This window comes from Triticum aestivum, chromosome 7D, assembly GCF_018294505.1.
Source record: "Triticum aestivum cultivar Chinese Spring chromosome 7D, IWGSC CS RefSeq v2.1, whole genome shotgun sequence".
NCBI classification, from domain to species: domain Eukaryota; kingdom Viridiplantae; phylum Streptophyta; class Magnoliopsida; order Poales; family Poaceae; genus Triticum; species Triticum aestivum.
The window spans coordinates 640,971,177-640,994,099 of record NC_057814.1 but is presented as its reverse complement, the minus strand read 5'-3'; the positions used below and the strand labels follow the sequence as shown (position 1 = coordinate 640,994,099).

The 22,923-nt window shown below is 49.7% G+C and overlaps 3 protein-coding genes across 3 annotated transcripts in view; 2 read left to right on the top strand and 1 right to left on the bottom strand.

Annotated features, from left to right (window-relative positions):
• LOC123171524 (uncharacterized) overlaps positions 1-6,121 on the top strand; it is a 9,001-nt gene extending 2,880 nt beyond the window's left edge. The window contains exons 2-4 of the mRNA XM_044588983.1: positions 2,577-3,092; positions 3,288-3,848; positions 3,995-6,121. Of these exons, the coding sequence (XP_044444918.1) occupies positions 2,577-3,092; positions 3,288-3,848; positions 3,995-6,121 (3,204 nt within the window). The remainder of the gene's footprint in view (positions 1-2,576; positions 3,093-3,287; positions 3,849-3,994) is intronic.
• An 8,819-nt stretch (positions 6,122-14,940) lies between these two features.
• LOC123168914 (uncharacterized) lies at positions 14,941-20,240 on the bottom strand. Its single transcript, XM_044586778.1, has 2 exons — positions 18,953-20,240; positions 14,941-15,231 (listed from the first exon to the last, which is right to left on the bottom strand). The coding sequence occupies exon 1, from the start codon at positions 20,202-20,204 to the stop codon at positions 18,957-18,959; it is 1,248 nt and encodes a 415-aa protein (XP_044442713.1). The 5' UTR covers positions 20,205-20,240; the 3' UTR covers positions 14,941-15,231; positions 18,953-18,956.
• A 2,170-nt stretch (positions 20,241-22,410) lies between these two features.
• Positions 22,411-22,923, top strand: LOC123168916 (RING-H2 finger protein ATL32-like). The gene has a single exon (XM_044586780.1). It carries the CDS (start codon positions 22,411-22,413, stop codon positions 22,921-22,923), a length of 513 nt encoding a protein of 170 aa, XP_044442715.1.

Below are 22,923 nucleotides of genomic sequence, written 5' to 3'. Positions count from 1 at the left end.
AATCCTAGTCTATCCTATACTTTCTAAACTCAACATCCCCCGCAGTCACAACGGTAGCGATGTAGACGGTGAGACTGGAGAAGAATCCGTAGGCAAGCCGACGGACACCCCACCCCCTCCCATAGTCGAAACGGTCGATGAATCACCGAAGTCATGGCTGGAGTGGAAACCGATGACATTGCTCAAGCAAGGCAGTCTCCCATTGTGCCGATGTTGAGGTAACGAGAGTGTAGGGGCGTGTAGCCGTGGTCGATGTAGCCATGCGAAGAATGCCTTGTTCGATGTCGAGTCGGGGTAGCCGGTGTCAAGGAAGTCGTCGTGGAGCCGCGGGCGCAAGGAGGCCCCGAGTTAGTCATGGGCGCAGTGGTGTCGAAGTAGTCGTGCGCCGGGAAGAAGACGTTGTTGAAGAGGCGTCGCGCCGGGTTTGCCAAACCCGAGGACGCGTTGGTGTTGCCGGCACCTGGCATGCGTAGACGGACACAGACGAAGTTGACAAAGCGCCGCACAAGGCGTGCCAGGCCCGGGGACAAGTCGGGGACGAAGGCACGCATGAGTGTTGTCAGCACCGGGCATGCATAGACAGAGACCTGCACGAGCTGTACACCACATCGAAGAAGTCGGAGGGGCCAGCAGAGAAGGAATCGATGACAGTTGTGGCGCCAATCGGCGCGGGGCCGATGTTGCCAACGGTGGTCGAAGTAGACGAAGTGGTCAGGGAAGATGACTTCGACGCTGACGACGAGCTGGTGCTGGAGGAAGACGAAGTGGGGGTGGACGGGCGACTCGGCTCGGGTGAGCGAGCAGAAACGGCACCGAGAAAGTAGAGCGGCAGTAGTGGCCTGAGGAGGCGGCAACGGTGGCTGGGTTAGGAGCCCGGCGGCGGTGCTAAGTAGGCAAGGAGAACACCAACAGCGTGACGAAGACCGCCGAGGACGGTGGCGTTCCCACGCCGAGGGAGGCGGCGCGGCGCATACCACGAAAGTCGATGCACGGTGTCGGCGGAGTGGACCGCGGGCCGCGGCGCTACGGCCCGAAGGGGCGACGCAGCGGTGGCGGGGATGGTCGGGATGACGGCAGGAAGACCTCAGGGCGGCGGCGTGGACCACGTGCCACGTTGCTATGGCCCTAAGGGGCAGGCGCAGCGGCGGTGCTCGGGTCAGTGATGCCTGCGGGGACGGCCTCGGGCGGCAGCGGTGATTGTGTCCCGCGGCGCAATAGCCCGAAGAGGTGGTGTAGCGGCGGCTCACGGGTTGGGGCAGCCACTGGGAGAACTATTGGCCGGGGGCGTCGTCCCGATGGGAGGCGGCGTGGACCACGTGCTGCGCTGCGACAGCCCTAAGGGGTGACTCAAGGGCGGTGGCGGCTACGGGGGTAGCCGGCAGGAGGATCTCGGGGCGGCGGCGTGGACCGCGTGCGGCGGTGCGACAGCCCGAAGGGGCGTCAGCGGAAGCGGTGCGGGTCGGTGCAGCCGGCGGGAAGACCTTAGGGCGGCGACGCAGCGGTCCGAAGGGACGACGCGACGGGAACTTGTGGCTCGATCGGCAGTACGCGCGTGCTCGGAGACGTGCTTGACGAAGACAGACGCGTGATCGGTTGATCAGACCAACAACGACGCTATATGCACCATGGTGGGACGATGCGCATATTGAGGTTAATGGCGTCGGTTATGTCCTAGGCAATGACGACGAAGACGGGCTGGCAATGGATACCACGCGGGCGAGCGGCCGGTAGCGATGCATGAAGGCATCCCTTGGGCGGCGTTTTCAGCTTTGTCGTGCGGTTGATGACGAAGTGGTCGGTGGAGGGTCGACGCCGATGTCGGAGTAGAGGCGTGGGGGTCGACGGCGATGGCGGGCGATGCAAACCGATCTCAGATCGAAAAACCGAAAAGTAAAATGCCAATCAAGATGACCGACGCGAAAGAGAAAAACCAGGAGCAAGGGCTCGAGAAAAAGACTCTCTAAGAAAGCCAGTCAACACGACCGGCGGACGAACACCAGGTACGGGCGGCACGCCCCCCGGCGGTCATGGAGGCTGACCGCCTCGGGGGGCAGCCTGTGGGGCGGCGCGCGTCGACTGGGGTTGTATGGATTAGACTGATATCATGTTAGAAGGGATAGAGAGGGATTGATGAAATCAATGTATTATTGCTTGAGTCTCGGTGGACATATATATATAGAAGTATAATGACCAACTTAAAATACAAGACAAAGGTATGACCAAATTCTATTCTGTCCTAGTACTTCCTAATAATCGTAATACTCAATATAGAACAAATTGGGCATGGGGAAATTGCTCTAGTAGTGTGCTTTTGCACTCTCTTTATTTATTTTATCAGTTCTGATAAAAGGTGGGGTTTACCAAATCTGCTAGAGTCGACCTGGGTAAGGTAGACATACAAATAGTTATAGCTATAATAATAATAATAATAATAATAATAATAATAATAATAATAATAATAATAATTGCTTCGTTTTCTTTGTTAGGTATTCCTTATCCCCTTGTTACTCCTGTAATAGCACCATTATTTCTGTTATATATATTTGATGGTGATTGTACTTAACTGCTGCACGCAGGGTTGTGCGCATAGGATCGGCATGGCTGAATTCGTTTGGCAACTAAGACGACACCCTGGTGTTATCTCCCTCTGCTCGCACACCTTTCGGTCCGAAAGCCAATTAATTGACGAACTCCACGAAGAGAGCACCGGTAAGTTGAGGGTATTCGACGGACTGAAGTTTGAATACCAGTACTACCACCCTGATGACGAGCTCAACCTGGTTGAGTTTGCTATGGGAATACTTGAGGAATGTTACCCAGAAGATACACCGGAATGTGTGTTTGAAGAGATGTTCAGTGGGATGGATGACCAAGATAAAATTCAAAGCTGTCGTGAGTTTCTGACTCAACATGATTACCTCATCTATGTGAAACTGGAGCTCCTTAAGGACTGGGATTTCATCAGACAGCATCTCTTATGTGAGTCTACTAGAGCTTGCATCGTTGTTATTACAGGTAATCAAAGTGTGGCCAAACATTGTGTAGGCCACCAACAATATCTGTCGCTCAACGTCCACGATCTGTTGAACGAGGTACTGCATCATAACTTTTAACAGAAACTGTAATCTTGTTTTGAACAACAAGCTAGTAATTAATTAATTAGTTACGTGTATGTCATCGATCCTCTACTCATTACAAGCACATTTGAATACTTTCCGCAGGGCTCTTCTGATCAACAACACCAGAGCGGACATGCCGATGGAGGCCGAGAGAGCATAATAATAAAGGAAGAGGGCGAGCATGAACCTGATGAGCTTGTTGGGCGTGAAGATGAAAGCGACTTCTTCCGTGGCCATTCTCAATTTATAACAGTGTCGTCTGTGTGGGGGATCGCAGGTGTTGGGAAATCAGCTATCGTCAGGCCATATTACAACTACATCAAACTGAACAGAGAACATTACAGAACGTACGGGTGGGTGGATGTGGCCCATCCGTTCAGTTTGATGGACATGTGTCGGAGATTGCTTCTGGACTTTTATTCGGATGATCTTGATGCCAAGGAAACAGCAGCAATTGGTATGGTGGAAGGCCAAGACCCTATTCAAACGTGTTGCAAAATCCTGCGTGAAAAGAAATGCCTCCTTGTTATTGATGATCTGCGGTCCACTCATGAATGGGACTTGATAAAGGCATCATTGCTATCCCAGGCTAAAATTGGTTATAGAATTATTGTCATTACACGTGAAGAGAGCATCGCCAGACATTGTACAGTTACAATTCATAACAAATACGGTATTCTCAATCTCAAGGGTCTAGAACCTGACATGGCCCTTCATCTCTTCAAAAAGGTATTGATTTATTACTCGACTATATGTACAGGCATACTGATATTAATACGAGTATATACTACTCCCTCTGATCCATATTAACTGTCGAATGCCTAGCTAACCGTTCAAATTTCAGAATTAAATTAACCAATTTCCAAATTGTGTAGATAACTTTGGACGGCAAGCCAGAGTCTGAATTCCCTCCCAATGCAGAGAAGATTTCAAAGCTTATCACATCCAAGTGTGGCAGCATTCCGGAAGTAATAGTTGCGATAGGAAAAATTGCCAGCCTAGGCCTAGGGAATATTGAGTGGTTGGAGCATATAAATGTTGATTTCATGAGGGTACTAGACACCCCTTCAAGTTCTAGTAGTTTAAAGGGCCTATTTTGTTGGATGCAATCCTATTTTGATGCTTGCTCAGATGAACTCAAGCCATGCATTTTCTATATGTCCATCTTCCCAGCCGAGCAAAGAATTAGGCGAAGGCGTTTGCTTAGGCGGTGGATCGCAGAGGGTTACTCCTCTTGTGGTGGTGGTGGTGGTATTGCGGAAGAGAAGGCAGAAAAGCTCTTGGCCGACTTCATGAAGTTGGGCATATTTTACAAGGGGCAGATATCATCAACAACAAGAAGCTGCCAGCTCAATGGTTTCTTTCATGAGTACATCAAGTCAAGGCCAATGGAAGATAACCTTGTGTTTGAACTACAGGGGAGTTGCGGCCCTAGCTCACGGCTCACTGGACAACACCTCACCATAAGCAGTAGCTGGGACAGAGATGAGATTGTATTCAATAGCATGGACTTGTCAAGGCTAAGGTCATTGACGGTGTTTGGGAAGTGGGTGCCATTCATCATCAGCTGTGACAAGATGAAGATGCTTCGGGTGCTTGATCTGGAGGACACTAGTAGTAGTAGTCCACTGGAATCAGATGATACTGGTGTAGTAACAGATGATGATCTGGAGATGATCGGGAAGTTTTTGACCCGCCTCAAGTTCTTGTCCCTTCGGGGATGCATGCAAGTCACTCATCTCCCTGATTCGATGGGTGCCATGAGGCAGCTGGAGACCCTCGATGTCCGACACACCAGTATATTTGAGCTGCCACCTGCTATCATCACCAAGCTACACAAGTTGCAGTACATCCGTGCTGGCAACACTGCCACCAGAAGCCCGCTAGCACCAACACCACCACCTTCACCAACACTACCACCACTTTCACTAACACAACCAGAACCAGTAGAGCAAGTTCATGGTGGCACTAGCCCCTTCCTAGGAGCCAAAGCAGCAGCATTATGTGTGACCCAGCAGGCATCAGCTAGAATTAATGGAGCATGGAAGAGCAGGGCACATGCTTTGGTTGAATCCAGCAACAGCAGCAGCAGCTGGTGGGAGTCCAGGAAGCAGCGGAGGAGCCGTGTTGCTGCAAATGGCGGCGGTGTTGAGGTTGCTTGTGCTGCCGCAAAGGGGATTGGGAAGCTGACGGAGTTGCATACACTTGGTGTTGTGAATATTGCAGGTGGGAGAGGCGCCCTCCTCCTCTTCCTCAAGGCGCTCAAGAAGCTTACCCAGCTGCGCAAGCTCGGGTTGTCCGGCATCAACCGTAAAAACTGGAAGGACTTGTGTTCGGCCATCTCGGGTCACCTTCCTCATCTTGAGTCCTTGTCGCTGCAACTGCTGCTGCTGGAGGAGGATGGCAGCTATGACTTTGCTTGTTTCGATGACATCTCTGAGCTGCCAAAGACCCTGAAGAGCCTTAAGGTATTTTACACTGGTACTGGAGGTGGTGCAGGCGCAAGTCCTGCATCCATAAGTGCAGCCTGGATCAATCAGTTTCCCAATCTCAAGAGGTTTAATCATGAGGTGAGGGTATCAAGTCAAGATGACATGAATAGCATTCGACGTCGTTGCCACAAGTTTGCAAACTTAAATTATTCCGAGAATGAGCTTCATGTTCCTGGATTCGAACGTCGTCTTGGTATCAAGCCAAGTCAGCAGCATATCAGTTTTGGAGATCATTTCGCGATGCTGGTTCTGGACAGCCTCGTGATTTATTGCAGCGGCATAAGCTCAACGGTAACTGTTGGAAGGCCCACAACAGTACATGTTAAAGCGGTCAGCATTCGCTGCTGCAGCTCTTGTGGTGGATCGTCGTGCTTGCGGATTGATGGGCTAGAGAGGATACGTTACCTGAAGGAAGTCTTTGTAACGGGTCCGTGCAGCGACGGCTTCAAGGAAGAGTTGCAAAAGCAACTCAACAAGCATCAAGGCAAACCTTCCCTGAGACTCTTGTAATCTGTGGCCCATCAGTAGTAGGCCGTGTTGTTTGTTTGTTTGTAAATAAATTATATCTATTCGTTCACACCCTCTTGCAATTTGTAACGCTCGTCTGAGTTCTTTTTCACAGACAAGAAAAGCCTCTTTTGCATCCTATATATTCAGCTAGCGTACGTTGCATGCATATGAACTGAGCTGATGTTGCAATCTTTCATTAGCCTATCAGTAATCAGACCACGGTGGCCCTTAATTAATTATGAGGAAAGCTCAACTCGGTGGGCACCCTAGCTAGCTTAAACGTTCAACAACTAGCTAGTATAATCAGTTATTTGCAACTTGTTACAAAAGCGTTTAACACTAATCTTTTCGCTGGTGACGCAGATCAAAAGAATTGATGTAAGGAATTAGCAAGTAGAGGTGATTGGGGATAGGAGCACTCACTCGATGAGCAGCTGATGATTGATAGAAGGATGGATGCCCAGTTTTTCTAAGAATGCCTGCCGAAGTCGTACAGCAACTCGGCGCCAGTATCTACCTTCTTCATGCTTGAACACTATGGAAGCCACGGCGGCGATGTCCGAGCCAAGCAAGAGCCACACGCTCACACCCGCGCACGTACAAAGGTAGATTGCGATGGAGCAGGTAACACAATACACAATCAAGTCACCCTGGATCGGTGCCAACTCTGGGAACAGCAACAACAACAAATTAATTAAGACCGCCTGATGCACGAGGAAAATTAACTAATGTATTCGAGAGGCACAGCCGAATGAACCACGCATAGTACTACTACTTACTGCTGCCCAATCCAATTTGAACGGCCAGATAACTGTAGCAGCTCGCTTAATTAGTCAGGAAGCCAGACAGAGTCAACCGCTCGATTGATGTGCCATCACCCTTCCTTGCAATGATCAGCACCAGCTGCAACCTTACACAAAATTCGGTAAGCCCCATACGCAGCAGATTAAGCCCTGAAATAATAGTAGTATGCGATGAGATTTGAAAGCAGCCACTCTTGTTGATTATGCTGATGACAAAAGTTCATTTGGTCTACAGGAGCACCAAATACTGTGGTGCGCACAACACATGTTGATCGGTAAGTTTATCTATCACACATACCTAGCTACACAGATGCTGTGCACCAAATTGTGCAAACAAACACATCTGATCAAGTTAACTGATCAACAAACTGCAGTCCCCTCGCCCCCGCACATTTTACTGGATGACATCTCAAACGCATGGATTAAAAATCACCTTGGCCAAGCTGCACATATTTGGTCTGAATCTGAAGGGAGCGCCGGCAGCAATGTCAGACAGTACCCTCGCCCCCGCCCGCAGGAGCGACGCAGGGGAGGGCGCCGCCGGGAGAGGCGGCGCGGAATAGGCGGAGGAAGGAGTGGTCGGCCATAATTCGGAAAAAGGAAAAGGCCGGCGGTGTTGGCGCCGGCGAGTTCGGCGGCCATGGGGATCTCCTCCGTGAGGTGATCCGGGGTTCGCCTGGGCTGGCGCCGGCGGGGTGTGACAGTCTGCAGCGTGGCGGCGCCGGTTGGAAGGGAAACCCGCCTTGTCTAGTCCGATGGCGCTCTTCCCCAGTCCGCCTTCGACGCCTCCCTCTCCCAACACAACAAGAACTCTCAAACGCATCAATTAAAGATACTAGCAAACGTGCCCATGAGTTGCAACGGTAGATAAAAAAAATTACACGCTGGCCAAATGAGTATGACTCAATACCCCGACATATGAGCGTCCTTTATTTTAACACGGTGGCTCGTCATTTTGCCACTTATCTTTCTTCGACCCTCGCTGATGATGGACTCGCAACGCATTTGACATTGTAAATCCCAACACAATCAGACAAGCGAATTAGACAAACACAATTACTTAATGTATGCATCCAGCACCTAAAATTGCTCATTCTGTGCTTCCAAGAGATGTCCGGCCTGACGATCAACTTCGCTAAAAGTGAGGTTATGGTCATGAGTTACCTGGATGTGGAGAAGCTGTGGATTGCGAGCCGGCTTAACTACCGGTTAGCCTAGATCTGGCGGTGTGTGTATGCCTGGCTCGGGTCGGGCCTATTCGGCTGCGACTTGGTCGACAGCGGGCGGTGCGGGAAGGAAACTCCAGGGCTCCTCATTGTCTGCCCCAGTTCTCCACTCAGTGGGTGGGCGATGGTTGGTGGTCCCTCATTGATCTAAGACAGCGACAATGGTGGGGCGACACAGGGGGTATCCGCTGGGGAGCTTTGTTGAGATGTAGATTCATATGCGTATTTCTTGTACAACAAGCCCTCCTCCTTCCATGTATAGTTGAGGACGTGGCTATCCTTTGTACTTATATATACGTGCATATTGCACCCGATCAATATGTCGTGAGTTGCATAACCTTCTACATGGTATCAGCCTTCCTCCGATCCTCTATCCTAGCCGCGTCGCCGTCGCTTCCCAGCCGCCGCCGCTAGTTCCCTCGCACGCCCGCGCCGCCGACTACTCGCCGCCGCCATGCCACCTTCCCCACTGCTTCCGTTCCCGCCCCCGCGATCACCCCGCGCCTCTCCCACCCCTAGCCACTACAAACCCTAACCCTAGCTCCTGCCATGTCGGGATCCAACCTCTCCGACCGGTCCGCCGCCTCTACTCCTCCGGTCGTGAAGCCACCGAATCCCTTCGACTCTTCCGCCGGCTCCACCGCCGCCACTCTTCCCGATCCTGCCTACATCCGCGATGTTCCCATCGAACGTCGCGTTCCGGTCATCCTCTCCCACAACAAGGCGAATTTTTATGCTTGGAAGACATACTTCAATCTCCTCTTTCGTGAGTATAACCTGCAGGACCACATCGACGGCACAACCAACCTCTTCGTCCTGAACCGTGACGCCGACTGGCTAGCGATCGACGCCACCATCATCAGGTGGCTCTTCCTCACCGTGTCCAAGGACATCTTCCACACCGTCGTTCGCGACAAGGATGATGCATGCACGGTGTGGAACAAGATCGTCGGCCTCTTCACCGACAACAAGCTCCAACGGATCGTCTTCCTGCAGCAGGAGTTCTTCGGGTGCCATCAAAACGACTCCTCCGTCGACGCCTTCTGCATGCGTCTCAAGACCCTCTCCGACGAGCTCAATGACATCGGCTTCAAGGTGGGCGACGAGTTGCTCCTCTCCACCCTCACCGCCGGCCTCAATGAGGATCTCGGCAACGCCGCCTCCAACCTCACCCTCATGACGAACCCTACCTACGAGCGGGCGGTGGCTTATCTTCGTCTCGAGGAACGCCGGTTGAAGCATCTTCGCTCCCGTGCCGTTCATACCGCCTTCGCCGTTGGCTACTCGCGCGGTGGCCCCGCGCCCTCAGGCGTGCCTCCCGGCTTCCCAGCGCCGTACCAGGCGCCCCGGCCACCGACGCCTTCCGCGCCGCCAGGCGCCTACGGCGCCCCCTACCAGCAGCGGCCACCGGCTCCTCCTGCGGCTCTTCCTCAACAACCGCCGCAGCAGCAGCCCCAGCAGCAGCAGCGCCAGGGGCGCCGCGGCCGCGGCAAAGGCCAGACGCAGCAGCAACAGCCGCGCCCTGGGCCTGTCCAGCAGCAGCCGCCGCCGCCTTGGGGGGGTGGCCACAACCCCTGGACAGGGTTTGTGCACGCCTACACCATGCCCGTGCCCCGCCCACCCGCTCCGAGCCTCCTTGGGCCCGGTCCCTCCAGCCATCAGGCATTCTTCGCCGGTCCGCAACCCGGTCCGGTCGCTCCACCGGCCTACTACTCTCCTGCTCCGGTTGGCTATGGCGGGCCAACCACCAACACAGGCGTGACCGGCCCCTCCGGCTATCCCGCGCCGGTCTCTTATGATCCGGCCCTACTTGCTGCTCTTCATCAGCAGCCTCCGGTCGGGGCTTATTCCGGCGGTGGCGATTGGTTTATGGACACCGGTGCATCTTCGCACATGGTCGCTTACCCGGGTAACCTCTCTTCTGCGTCTCCTATTCACACTTCTTCTCGTATCATTGTCGGTAATGGTGCTGGTCTCCCTATCACTCATATTGGTTCTACCAGTTTTCCTTCGAACTCTAGACCACTTTATCTCAATAATGTTCTTGTGTCTCCTGAACTCATCCAGAATTTAGTCTGTGTTCGTAAACTTTCTCGAGATAACTCTGTAACTGTGGAATTTGACGAAGTTGGTTTTTCTGTTAAGGACGCCCTCACCCGGATGGTTCTTCACCGGTGTGACAGTCCCGGCGATACATACTCTGTCCAGCCTCCATCATCTTCACATGCTGGACCAGTTGCACTCTCCGCCGGCGTTGATCTTTGGCACGCCCGTCTCGGTCATCCTAGCTCCACCGCTCTTCGTCACATTATTAGGGATTTTTCTTTTACATGTAATAAAACGGATGCGCACTCTTGTCACGCATGCCGTCTGGGCAAACATGTTCGCCTTCCCTTTAGTGCTTCATCCACGGTTGCGTCGTTACCCTTTGAGTTAATCCATAGTGATGTCTGGACCTCTCCTGTTGCTAGTAATACTGGATTCTCATATTATCTTGTTATTTTGGATGACTACTCTCACTTTGTGTGGACCTTTCCATTACGTAAGAAGTCCGAAGTTGCTGCCACTCTTACGGCCTTCTACTCTTACGTATCTACGCAATTTGGTCGTCCCATTCTAGCTTTGCAAACTGACAACGGAAAAGAATTCGACAACACCACCATCCGCAATCTTCTCTCCACACATGGCACTGTTTTTCGTCTTACCTGTCCATATACTTCACAGCAGAATGGTCGGGCGGAACGCATTCTTCGCACTCTTAACGATTGCGTCCGTACCCTCCTCTTCCACGCATACATGCCACCTCGCTTCTGGCCCGACGCTCTCGCTACTGCCACCCTACTCATTAACCTTCGTCCCTGTCGCACCCGGTGGAACTTTACACCTCACCACCTCCTCTTCGGGTCTCCTCCTTCATACGACGGTCTTCGTATTTTCGGTTGTCTTTGTTATCCTAGTATTGCCGCCACCTCTCCTCATAAACTTGCCCCTCATTCCCTTCCGTGTGTCTTCCTCGGTTACCCGGCTAACACCAAGGGCTATAGATGCTATGATCCGGTTTCCCACCGTGTCATCACATCCCGACATGTTTATTTCGACGAGTTGTGTTTTCCTTTTAAACAGGAACAGCAGGCGGCTTCTTCATCGGCGCCCGGCCCCTCTTTGGCCGACCCTGTCCGCCCTGGCTTTGCCCCACGGCGTAGGGCGCCCCCTGGACGCACGGCACTCCGGCTCCTGCCCGCTGCTTCGCCAGGCTCACCGACCTACGAGCCGGCCTCCACGCCGGCCTCCCCGGCTGCTTCATCCCCGGGCCCCGCGCCGGCCTCTGCGCCGGCCTCTCCAGCTGCTTCATCGCCGGGCGCCGCGCCGGCTTCTGAGCCGGCCTCTCCGGCCTCTTCTTCGCGGGCTTCAGCGCCAGCCTCGCCGGTCTTGCCGGCTGTTGTGCCAGCTCGCCCGCCGGGATCGCCCGCTTCTCCCCCGACTTCTTCGCAGCCGGGCGTGTCGCCGGCTTCTTCACCGCCAGATTTGGCGCCGGCCCCGGTGTCTGCTGTTGTGCCACCACCCGTTGGCCCTGTCACTCGGTCGCGCCTGGGTGTCCATCGGCCGAGCACTCGCTACCCTCCGGATGAGTACACCTGCGTGGCTTCGACGTCTTCCTCGTCACCGTCACCCCTGCCGACCTCCGCCCGTTCCGCGCTTCGTGATCCCATGTGGTTCGCCGCGATGAAGGAGGAATTTGACGCATTGCAACGCAATCACACTTGGCAGCTCGTTCCCCGTCCCCCTCGGGCCAACATCATCACCGGGAAGTGGGTGTTCAAGCACAAGTTTCATCCGGATGGTACTCTTGACCGACACAAGGCCCGTTGGGTCGTTCGGGGTTTTCGTCAACGAGTAGGCGTTGATTTCACAGACACTTTCGCCCCGGTTGTCAAACCCGGGACGATTCGGACTGTCCTTCAGCTAGCGGTCTCTCGCTCCTGGCCCGTGCACCAGATGGATGTTTCGAATGCTTTTCTTCATGGGCATCTTGAGGAACAGGTGTTCTGTCAGCAGCCGACTGGGTTCGTGGATGAGTCTTCTCCGGATCATGTGTGCTTGCTTTCTCGATCTCTGTACGGGCTCAAGCAAGCTCCTCGCGCGTGGTACCAGTGCATCGCAGCATTTCTTACTCAGCTTGGCTTCCGCTCCACTCGCTCCGATGCTTCACTATTTGTCTACCACCAGGGTGATGCTACTGCTTTTCTACTGCTTTATGTCGACGACATCATCTTGACAGCATGCTCGACTGCCCTTCTTCGACAGCTCACGGATCGTCTTCGTGCTGAGTTTGCCATTAAGGACTTAGGTCCTCTGCACTATTTCCTCGGGATCAAGGTTATTCGTCGAGCAGATGGCTTCTTTCTTCATCAGCGGAAGTATGCTCATGAGCTTCTGGACCGTGCCGGGATGCTTAATTGCAAACCGGCTGCCACACCTGTCGATACGAAGGCCAAGCTCTCTGCCACAGATGGTTCTCCTGCTTCAGATGCTCCATTCTACAGGTCGATTGTTGGTGCTCTTCAGTACCTCACTCTTACTCGTCCGGAGCTCCAGTACGCTGTTCAGCAGGTGTGCCTTCATATGCATGCTCCCCGTGATGCCCACTGGACCGCAGTCAAGCGCATTCTGCGCTATATCCGTGGCACCTTGGATCTTGGGCTGTCACTTCAGGCTTCATCATCTATGGATCTGACGGCTTATTCTGACAAGAGGGATGGCATGGGCTCTTCGTGGTCCTTTGTGGCCGGCGATGGGAGTGCTAGATTTGGATTCGATCCACTCCTACTCCTCCCCCTTTCCCCGGCCTAGTGCTACTTGGTCTCCGATCTGGTATTCTTTGGGACAGGGCGGTCGCTGGCGGCTCGAGTGGTGGTTGGGGTGTCGGTATGGCTAAAGTACCCCAACATATGTCGGCTCGAGTACCCCGACATATGAGCGTCCTCTATTTTGACACGGTGGCTCATCATTTTGCCATTTATCTTTCTTCCGACCCCTCACTGATGATGGACGTGATGTCCACGTGATCGTGATGCATTCGACGTGGTAAATCCCAAGGCAATGAGCTTGCCACCGCACGACACACTTGTCATTGTGTAGTGCAAGGAAATGTTTAAAACTTCAAAAATAAATCTCATCTACCACGAACTACTCCCAACACCTAGACATATAAAGACTTTCCTAAAACTAATCAAAACCTAGACACAAAAGACTTTTGAAACGGCGGACAGTTTTTTGAATCGACAAATATTTTTTAAAAAAATCACAAACTTTTTTTTGTTTAGATGAACCTTTATTGAATACATGAATAGTTTTTGAATTCATAAACATTTTCTAAATCAATGATTTTTTAAAATTAGGGCAAAAAATTAAAATTCACTAAAAAGTTCAATTTTTTGAGTATTTTCTAAAATTTCATGGACATTTTTAAAATTCATGAATACGTTTTGAATACACGATCATTTTTTCAAAGTCAAGAATTTGGTTTGATTCCCCGACACTTTTTTTTCCAAATTGTGATTATTTTCATAACTTTCCAACATTTTTTGAAACCACCAAAACTTTATGATGTTTCGAACAGTTTTTTAATTCATAAACATTTTATGATTTCTCAAACATTTTTTTTCAAAAGTTGCAACTTTTTGTAATTTTTAAATCTCGAATTAATTTAAAGAAGAAATAGAAAAACAGAAATAAGAAAAGAGAAGACGAAAACGAAATGGAAAAAAAATGGGGCACCACGCCCCACGGCCCGGCCCATGAACACATACGAGGGGGGAGGTAGTGCATGAGAGAAAAAAGAGTGGGGAAAAAAAGGTGGAACTTGGGATTCAAACTGTGGTCTTCTGGGTGGGAGAGATAGGCTGCAGCCACTACGACGTTAGTGTGTGCGTGATTTATATCGGTATCATATCTATGAAAGATCTGAGTACGACGGTGACTTTGAAAAGAAAACCGAGTCGTTTTCACTTATGTGTGGCATAGCGGGTAATCCTGAGCAATTATTCTAGGAATTAGACGGTTGGTATGATCCAAAATTTGTTTGTTAATAGCCGATTGAAATGTGTGATTTTGCGTATGTGTCGAGGCCAAGGAGCGAGAAGATTCAAAGCACCGGGGGCCATGTGCTCCCTTGTGCAAGTAATCCATATGCCATATAAAATAGACATCCAATTTTTTCAGTCCTTTGTATGGATGCAAATTTCATTGAATAAATGACGACTTTTGTGTTTCGTGCGAAAATGCTAAATCTAGTGCTAATGCCATTTTGCTTTTCTAGAGAACCAAAGTTTGTCTTTTCCTCTCTCGAGAGCACAAAAAAGTAACCATTTTTCAGATGAAAACTAGCGTAGCCACACACGAGAATGCACGGGCAACATCTTTAAAGCGTATAATTATTTTATAAAACTGTTGTTATTTATTTTGGATTTTTTCTGTCTGATGAAATGAGTTCTAGTACCGTCAAGAACAATATTTTTCACATAATGATTGTGTCAAAGTAAACGAAGAATGCAACTTGAACAAGAAGATTGAGAATATGAGACTTTTAAATATATTTGTTTGGATTGCCGATGTAAGTATTTTAGTTTTAGATTGATTTTTGAAAGGGAAACCATGTTAATTATATTCCGAAAGTGACCACATCCATTCATGTCATTCAGTTGGATGAACAAAATATTGGGGACTTTTCTCTCTGTCTCTAACCTTTCTAATCCACTGACCAAATAGGAAAATATGTGCAAACATGTCTTCAGATTTGTCTAATCAAGTACTAATTCACCATGTAACAACAGTTAAAACACATACATAGTTATTCCATCGAGTCCAAATAAATCGTTGTAACTGGAAAGGAAACATGCATATTGGAATTAACACTAGCTTGAGAAAGTAGGCCTATGGACTGTCGATGCATTACCAACCAGCTGACCATGGCATGCCATCACAATGACTGGAGACCAGAAAAGCCAATTAGTCAAGAAAGTTTTTTGCTTGAGTATGGATGTGTCCTTGCAATGACCAGCACCAGCAGCCCCATTAGGCCCTGCAACAATAGCATGTGGACGAGAAACCACTCTCGTTAGATTGACGAATTAAATCACCTAGATACTTTTGGAGGAGCATATAGTTTACAAAACCAGAAATGTGCAAACATGTTTTGTTTTCAAAAGTTGGCTGGACAGATAAATAACCATGTAATTGTAAGTGCAGACATTTTTACTGGGCATATATATGTTAGCAGCATGCGTTGGCATCCGAAATGCATTTTTTTCACAGCAGCATAACCACTTTCTTAGATCATGAGGACTCAGGAGGGGCCAGGGGCCCTCCCGGTTCCACTAAACATAAAACCCAGAAAGTTCAGTGCATACAAAGGTCCGGTATCTCAGAAGAGATACAACAGAAATCAGCAGCATAACCATCTAATTGTAACTGTTTAAGTCGCCTATCAATCTGGATGCAGGCAAGTATGCAAATTTTCTTCTTACCGTTATTACCAAGACACACAATTAGTCAGCAACGCCACGATCAGCAGCACCATGAAACCTCTTGAGGTACCCCTACTCTTGAGTCATGTGTGAAGCGATATAAAACTGCATGGCACGAAAAAAACTACTACTCCCTCCGTTCCAGTGGTTTTAGTTCAAATATTGCTATTTATAAGCATAATGACAGACTCTTGTAGATAAATGATAGCATGCAATACAGGAACCATCATTACATGAACTGATAAATGGCATGCATAATACACCATGTATTATTATGTCACTCCCGGCAGGCTAAGGACCACCACATTTTAGGAAAACTGAACCATGAGTCTCCATTAGAAATGGGACTCCATTAGAAATGCATGGTGCACACAGCAAAGCAGAAGAGTACTCAACAATAGATGGTTCACAGACATCCAATGCAACATAGACATTCTCTCCTGTAGTCCTGTTCACCTATTAGAGTAATGCATGTTGACTAAATTCCCCACTCATATTAGCTTTGGATATGGACACACTGTTTATTTGGAGCTGTCTTCTGTATTTGAGGATAATTTTCTTAACAACTCTAAAATCACTTTTAGCGTTAGTTTTGATAAAAGGTGGTGCTTGCTGCTATTGATGTCACCAATACCCTGCCCTTATACAGTTGAATTTTTTAAAAAAGATACTACTATGTAATGCAATGAATTGGAAATGGCATGAGCATGTTCAGGACAAAGGCCTATTGAAACCTAAGGGGTTAACGTCAAGCAACTAAAAGTGGAATTAGGTAGCATTACCTATGTACACAAACGTATATTAACCGGAAAAAAATACGTGTCAAAAACCAGTTTAATAAAAACTTATTAAAAATTTGTGTTCAGTTTTTTTATGGGATTAAATTATAGGGCATCTTCTAGGTAAGGAAAGGTTTAATCCCTCAATTTCTTTAACTTTTGGGGATAGGAAGAAGGTTTGAGGGATTAAGTTTAGGGGATCTGCTAGAAATGCTTTAAGCAACTAGCGCTATCCAAGTCCAAATCCAGCTTAATAGAACATTATAAAAGCAACTCCATCCGAGCAGCACTGGCAAACCCTAACCCCTCCCCGTCCCCGCTGCCACCTACTTCGTCCCTCCTAATCCTTGGCGTATTCAAACGGCGCTGCAAAACAAAGCTCGTGCAACGTTCACGCTGACGGGGCCGTCTTACAGAGCTCGTGAGCTCCCCCCTCCCCTTCTCGTTTCGGTGTTGCTGCTGCTTGCGTGCCGGCCAAGGCAGCAGTCCCTCCAATATTTGTGCGGGCCAACCACCCTTTGCAGCGCTGCAGCTGGACACTGTATGTCCGAGCGAGCAGCAGATCCCTGGAAGCGGCCCTTTCTCGGTGCTACTTAAATCTGACGCCCGTCCACATCCTCTTCCACAATCTGGCATCTCCAGCGTACTATAGTAGGGATAGTATGACACTGCTTTGATGATTTCTTCTATTTATATGACAGTCTTATAATGACCATGCATATTAATAAAATGAGAAAGAAGTATTTCTTGCTTTCCTAAGTTTCATAACTTTCCAAGCAACTACATCCGAGCAGCACTAGCGAAACCCTAATGCCTCCCCGACCGTGCTGCCACCCACTCCCCTCCTACTCCTTGGCGTTGTCAAAGGGCGCGGCCAAGCAAAGCTCGTCAATGTCCGCGCCGAGGGGCCGTCTTACAGCGCTCGTGGGCTCCCCCCCTCCCCTTCTCGCTTTGGTGTTGCTGATGCTCGCGGCCAGATTAATGACCAGCACCAGCACTACATTTTGCGATAATTGAACCATGAGTCTCACGCTCTCACCAGCTTAATGGGACTCCATTAGAAATGCATGGCGCACGCAGCAAAGCACAAGAGTACTCAACAATAGATGGTTCACAGATGGATCCCCATCCAGCATAGACATTCTCTCCTATTCACCTATATTAGAGTAATGCATATTGACTAAATTCCACTCATATCAGCTTTGGATATGGACACACTGTTTATTTGGAGCCGTCTTCTGTATTTGAGGGTAATTTTCTTAACAACTCTAAAATCACTTTTAGCGTTAGTTATGATAAAAGGTGGTGCTTGCTGCTACTGATGTCACCGATACCCTGTCCTTATACAGTTGACTCTTATTAAAAAGATACTACAATGTAATGCAATGAATCAGAAATGGCATGAGCATGTTCAGGACAAAGACCTATTGAAAGCTAAGGGGTTAACATCAAGCAAACTAAAAGTGGAGCTAGGTAGCATTACCTATGTACAGAAATGTACCTCAACCGAAAAAGAAAAACAATACATGTCAAAAACCAGCTTAATAGAATCTTATTAAAAATTTGTGTTCAATTTTTTATGGGATTAAAGTATAGGGCATCTTCTAGGTAAGGAAAAGTTTGATCCCTCAATTTTTTTTGACTTTTGGGGATAGGAAGAAGGTTTGAGGGATTAAGTTTAGGGGATCTGCTAGAAATGCTTTAAGCAACTAGCGTTATCAAAGTCCAAATCCAGCTTAATATAACATTATAAAAGCAACTCCATCCGAGCAGCACTGGCAAAACCCTAACCCCTCCCCGACCCCGCTGCCACTCACTCGCCTCCTACTCCTTGGCGCCGCCAAGCAAAGCTTGTGCAACATTCGCGCTTACGGGACCGTCCTGCAGGCTGCAGCGCTCGTGTGCTCCCCACCCCACTCTTCTTGCTTCGGTGTTGCTGCTGCTCACGTGCTGGCCCTGGCGGCAGTCCCTCCAATATTCGCGGCGGCCAGCCACCCTCTACAGCGCTGCGGCGGGCCCTTGTATGTACAAGCACGCAGATCTCTAGAAGCGGTCCCTTCTCGGTGCCACTCGTATCTGATGCCTGCCCGCATCCTCTTCCTCGATCTGGCGTCTCCAGCTTACTATAGTAGGGATAGTATGACACTGCTTTGATGATTTCTTTTATTTATATGACAGCCTTATAATGACATCATGGATATTAATAAGATGAGAAAGAAGTATTTCTTGCTTTCCTAAGTTTCATATCTTTCCAATTGCATAGTCTGTATAAGTAAAAGCATCATAATATCATCTAATAAGCACCGTAAGATACCAACAGGATTATAATGGCAGAAGATAACTTGGACACCCCTTTGGTAGTGAGGACTGTGTGCTAAAATTAGTAGAATGTGAGAGGATGGTACCATGAAATTAACTAATACTAGTATCATATTGCAATACCAACCATATATGGTATGCCACAAAGAATACAATTAAAAACTAGAAGCAAGCTTACCCCTTCAAATAGTTGGTGGAGACAAGGATGGCGGGAAACCCGCATACAGATGGGTGTGTGGGGAGAAGTACAAGGACTGAGTCCCACGAAACCACTTAAGCTTCATAGTCTGCAGATCCAGTGAATAAGAGCTGAAGTGGAATTCTGGAGACTCCGGGTTGTCTACATTCCCATGTAGAAGTAAGCATCCCCCCGCAACACCGATGATGTCATAGTGATATTTATATGGCACCGAGATTACGTCCTCCCTTCGCCACTGGTTCGTGCCATCCCCATTATCCTGCAAAATGTCATACAAGAGGTGTTTTCCATCATCTTCAATGCTGCGGCTAAACATCCCAAGCCTTCCTTCCATTGCCTCCACAAAGACCATCTGATAATGGCCACGTGGAGTGCTGAGAGAAGAGAAATCCTCCGTGCGCGTGTCGAACACGAGCAGCTTGCGGGTATAAGGTATCTCCCAATAAAAGCGTCCGTGAGCATAATGGCGACGCGTGGATAGAGTAGCCAGGAAGAAATCCACGCCGACGTGTCCTGCCATCAAGGCGCCCCAACCACCAAATGTAACAGTGCGCCATTGGCCGGCACGGGCACCCGACGAAGAGAAGATGAAGAGGATCAGCGTGCTCGAGCACCTGAGCAAGCACATGACCCTGAAGCCCGGTGGAGCGTCGGCATTGTCGCCCCTGTCCTGGCCGGCAGGGGCAAGGAAGGGGTGACAATGTATGACATCCAGCTGCCTGGTTAGGGCAGCCAGGTCGTCAGGGAGGGCAGGTAGCAGGACGTAGCGCCGGTGCAGTGGGTCGCACACGGCGAGGTTGGCCAGGAAATCCTCATGCTTGGAGAGGAGGGCGCGGCCGTCGCGGAAGTCACAGTTGATCCACAGCTCCGGGGAGGGGAGGAAGGAGCAGGAGAAGTCGGCCTTGGCGAGGGTGTGGGCGGCGGCCGCCGCGGCGGGGTGGGGCGGCTGGGCCGGGAGGAAGGAGACCGAGAGGTTGGCCCTTTGGGACGATTCGTACGCGAGTACTCCCAGGAGAGGCGGCCGGTGGAGGGCGCGGAAGCGGCGGAGGAAGGAGCGGGCGGCGATGATGCGGCGGAAGGATGCGCTGGCCATGGATGCGCGGGCGAGGTCCTCGGCCGTGGTGAGGCGGAGGAAGATGTCATCGACGACGTGTTCCGGGAGGGCCTCCTGGGACTCCATGGCCGGCGGGGCGTCGCCGTCGGGGCTGTTGGGCGGCGCCGGCGGCGCCATTGTGGTGGATCGGAGGATTTGGGGTTTGTCGATCGGGGCTTACCACTTTCCGTTTCTACTGGAGGAAAATTACCTCCCTTTTTTCTTTTAAAAAAACGAAGCAGTTTTTTTTTGCAACGAAAAATCAAGCAAATTGATACGTATTTGTTTTGTAACCAAACCGTACACTCTCTCCGTTTCAAAATTTATGGCATATCACAACAAGACCCTGGCTGTTTGTATGCTAATAACTACTCCCTCCGTTCCTAAATATTTGTTTTTTTAGAGATTTCAAATGGACTACCACATACGGATGTATATAGACATATTTTAGAGTGTAGATGCATTCATTTTGCTCCGTATGTAGGCACATGTTGAAATCTTTAAAAGGACAAATATTTAGGAACTGAGAGAGTAGTAAACAAAATTACCGTATCGACCCATGTACAAACAATACTCTTTACCCCTGCAACTAATAAAATAACTAATTGTTCTAATTTTATCCTCGGTCAAACTTTCTTACAAATTGTTTGTTCACTTCCGGAAACTGCACTTTTCCTATTACTGTGAGGCTCTTTCCCTCCCAGGAATACAATTTTCTTGGCGAGCAAAACTGCGGCCCAAGGAAAACTGCATATTTTCCTATAGGAACAAAAATACCCCACAGGAGAATATTGTCCTGTGAGTGTCCAGCCCACAGGAAAAATGTTTGGGGCCAGCCCGCCATTGCTCCACCATGAAACTGGCTTTTGTGCCAAAAACTATTACCTCGCGGTTTTTTTTCCTTTGACGCCTCGAACGAAACTTTCTCGCGCGGCAAGATGAGAAGCAGCGCACCAACTCAATTTTTCTGTGTGGTATGAGCCTACAAGAAAGAGGCCCAGAGAGATATACAGAAGCGAGAAGCCCTAGAACAATTCCCCAGTTCGCCTCCCCTCTCCATCTCGTCTGCTCCATGGCCGCCGCCCTCAAACTTTCTAGCCGTAGTGGTCGCCCTCCTCCACTGGTACCAATGTACTCCTTATGCTACAAATACAGTTACCAAAACAGCCCACTTTGTTATACTCCCACAGAACAATTACATCATCAATAAGGAAAGGAATAATCTCGCTAGAGGGCTCATCCAACCAAGCACTACTACAAAATTGAGCCATGTCGCTTTCCTATTATAGTGTCTGGAGCTAGTAAGAGGAAGAACATAAGCAACATGATAACAATCATAAAAAAACAGCCACCGCCGGTCCCGCTGATCTTCCATCATTCTTTATGATTTTAGTGACCTTAAGGTTGTCAGAATTAATAACAAGGCGACCACAACCTGCCGTTTGCGTTAGGTGCAGGCCGAATCTCGGTTCCAAAGCTTTTGCAGCGATGACATCTATACACCAGATAACTCTTTATGGATTGAATCTTGCGGACCCCTCTCTCAGTCTCCACTAATCTTTCTCCCCTATTTCTAACCATGGACCTCTCCTCCCTCTGATTTTGAACAAAATATTGACATGTTTAACTGCTAAATCTGACTGTTTCTTTGCGATACTCTCGTACATAAGAGACCCTGATCATCTAACTTCTTTAACACAGTACAAACGCAGACGCTAATGCATACGAACATATACTCATCCCTATGAAGGCACGCATGCACACCTCACCCCTATGAGCACCTTCGGGAATGTCTCCTACCACTGAACACACATTGCCAGAAAGCCTGAAATATATCCAGAAAAATGCAATGACCAATGTCAAGTCTAGGACATGAACCTGGTGGACTAGAGATACCACTGTCCTTTTAACCATCCAACCATATGTTGATTTGCTTTCTTGAACATCTAACTGAAAGCAAATGGGTGATATTTATCAATTGCATGGCCTTGCCTTCAGAATAACAACTGCAGAGATCCTCCTCCTTGTGATCATCGAAACATAATTCAGTACGCTGCAAATTGTCTCTTGCGGTCTTCCTGACCACCAGGATGACACACACATACACACCATGATGACACACACATGTGCATGTTACGGTAATTTTGGCTGATCAAAAGTACGAGCACGTAAACTCCAAGATGGCCAGCTTGTCGACATCGATGAGCTCTTGCAGTCAGACAACACACGCCGCGTGAAAAGACAAGACACCAGCACACACCTGAACCAAACTAACTATAGGATTCTATAGGAAGCTCAAACTACAGACCGATAGCATTGGAACCGGCGTGATTCGGTCGCCTGCATGCCGCTCAAGCTCGTGTTCATCGTCGTTGCTCCGGTGGCCTTGACGTGCGGCATACTGCAACTCTCCGGCGTCCCCTGGCGAACCAATGTAGGCATCGGCAGCGTTCTGCTCGCCTTCCTCTTCGTCGTCGGGCTGTGCGAGCGCCTGCGCTCTGGCGCTAGGCCGCATCGCCAGCTCCCGCAACAACCGGAGAGGGACCAGTCCATGGCAGCACTTCCACGGGAACCGGCCGTGGGGCTAGGCCGGGCGGCGATCGCCGGCCTGCCCGTGTACAAGTACGAGAAGCTGAGGTGCGGCGGCGGAGAGAGCCACGAGTGCGCGGTGTGCCTCGCCGAGGTCAGGCCCAAGGAGGTGGTGAAGCAGCTGCCGGCGTGCACGCACCTCTTCCATGACCGGTGCATCGATGAGTGGCTCTGGTCTCACAGGACGTGCCCGGTCTGCCGGTCTCCGGTTGTTGCCTCCACTGTGCCGGCCGTCGAAGTTGCTGCCCGTGCTATGCAATCTGTCTAG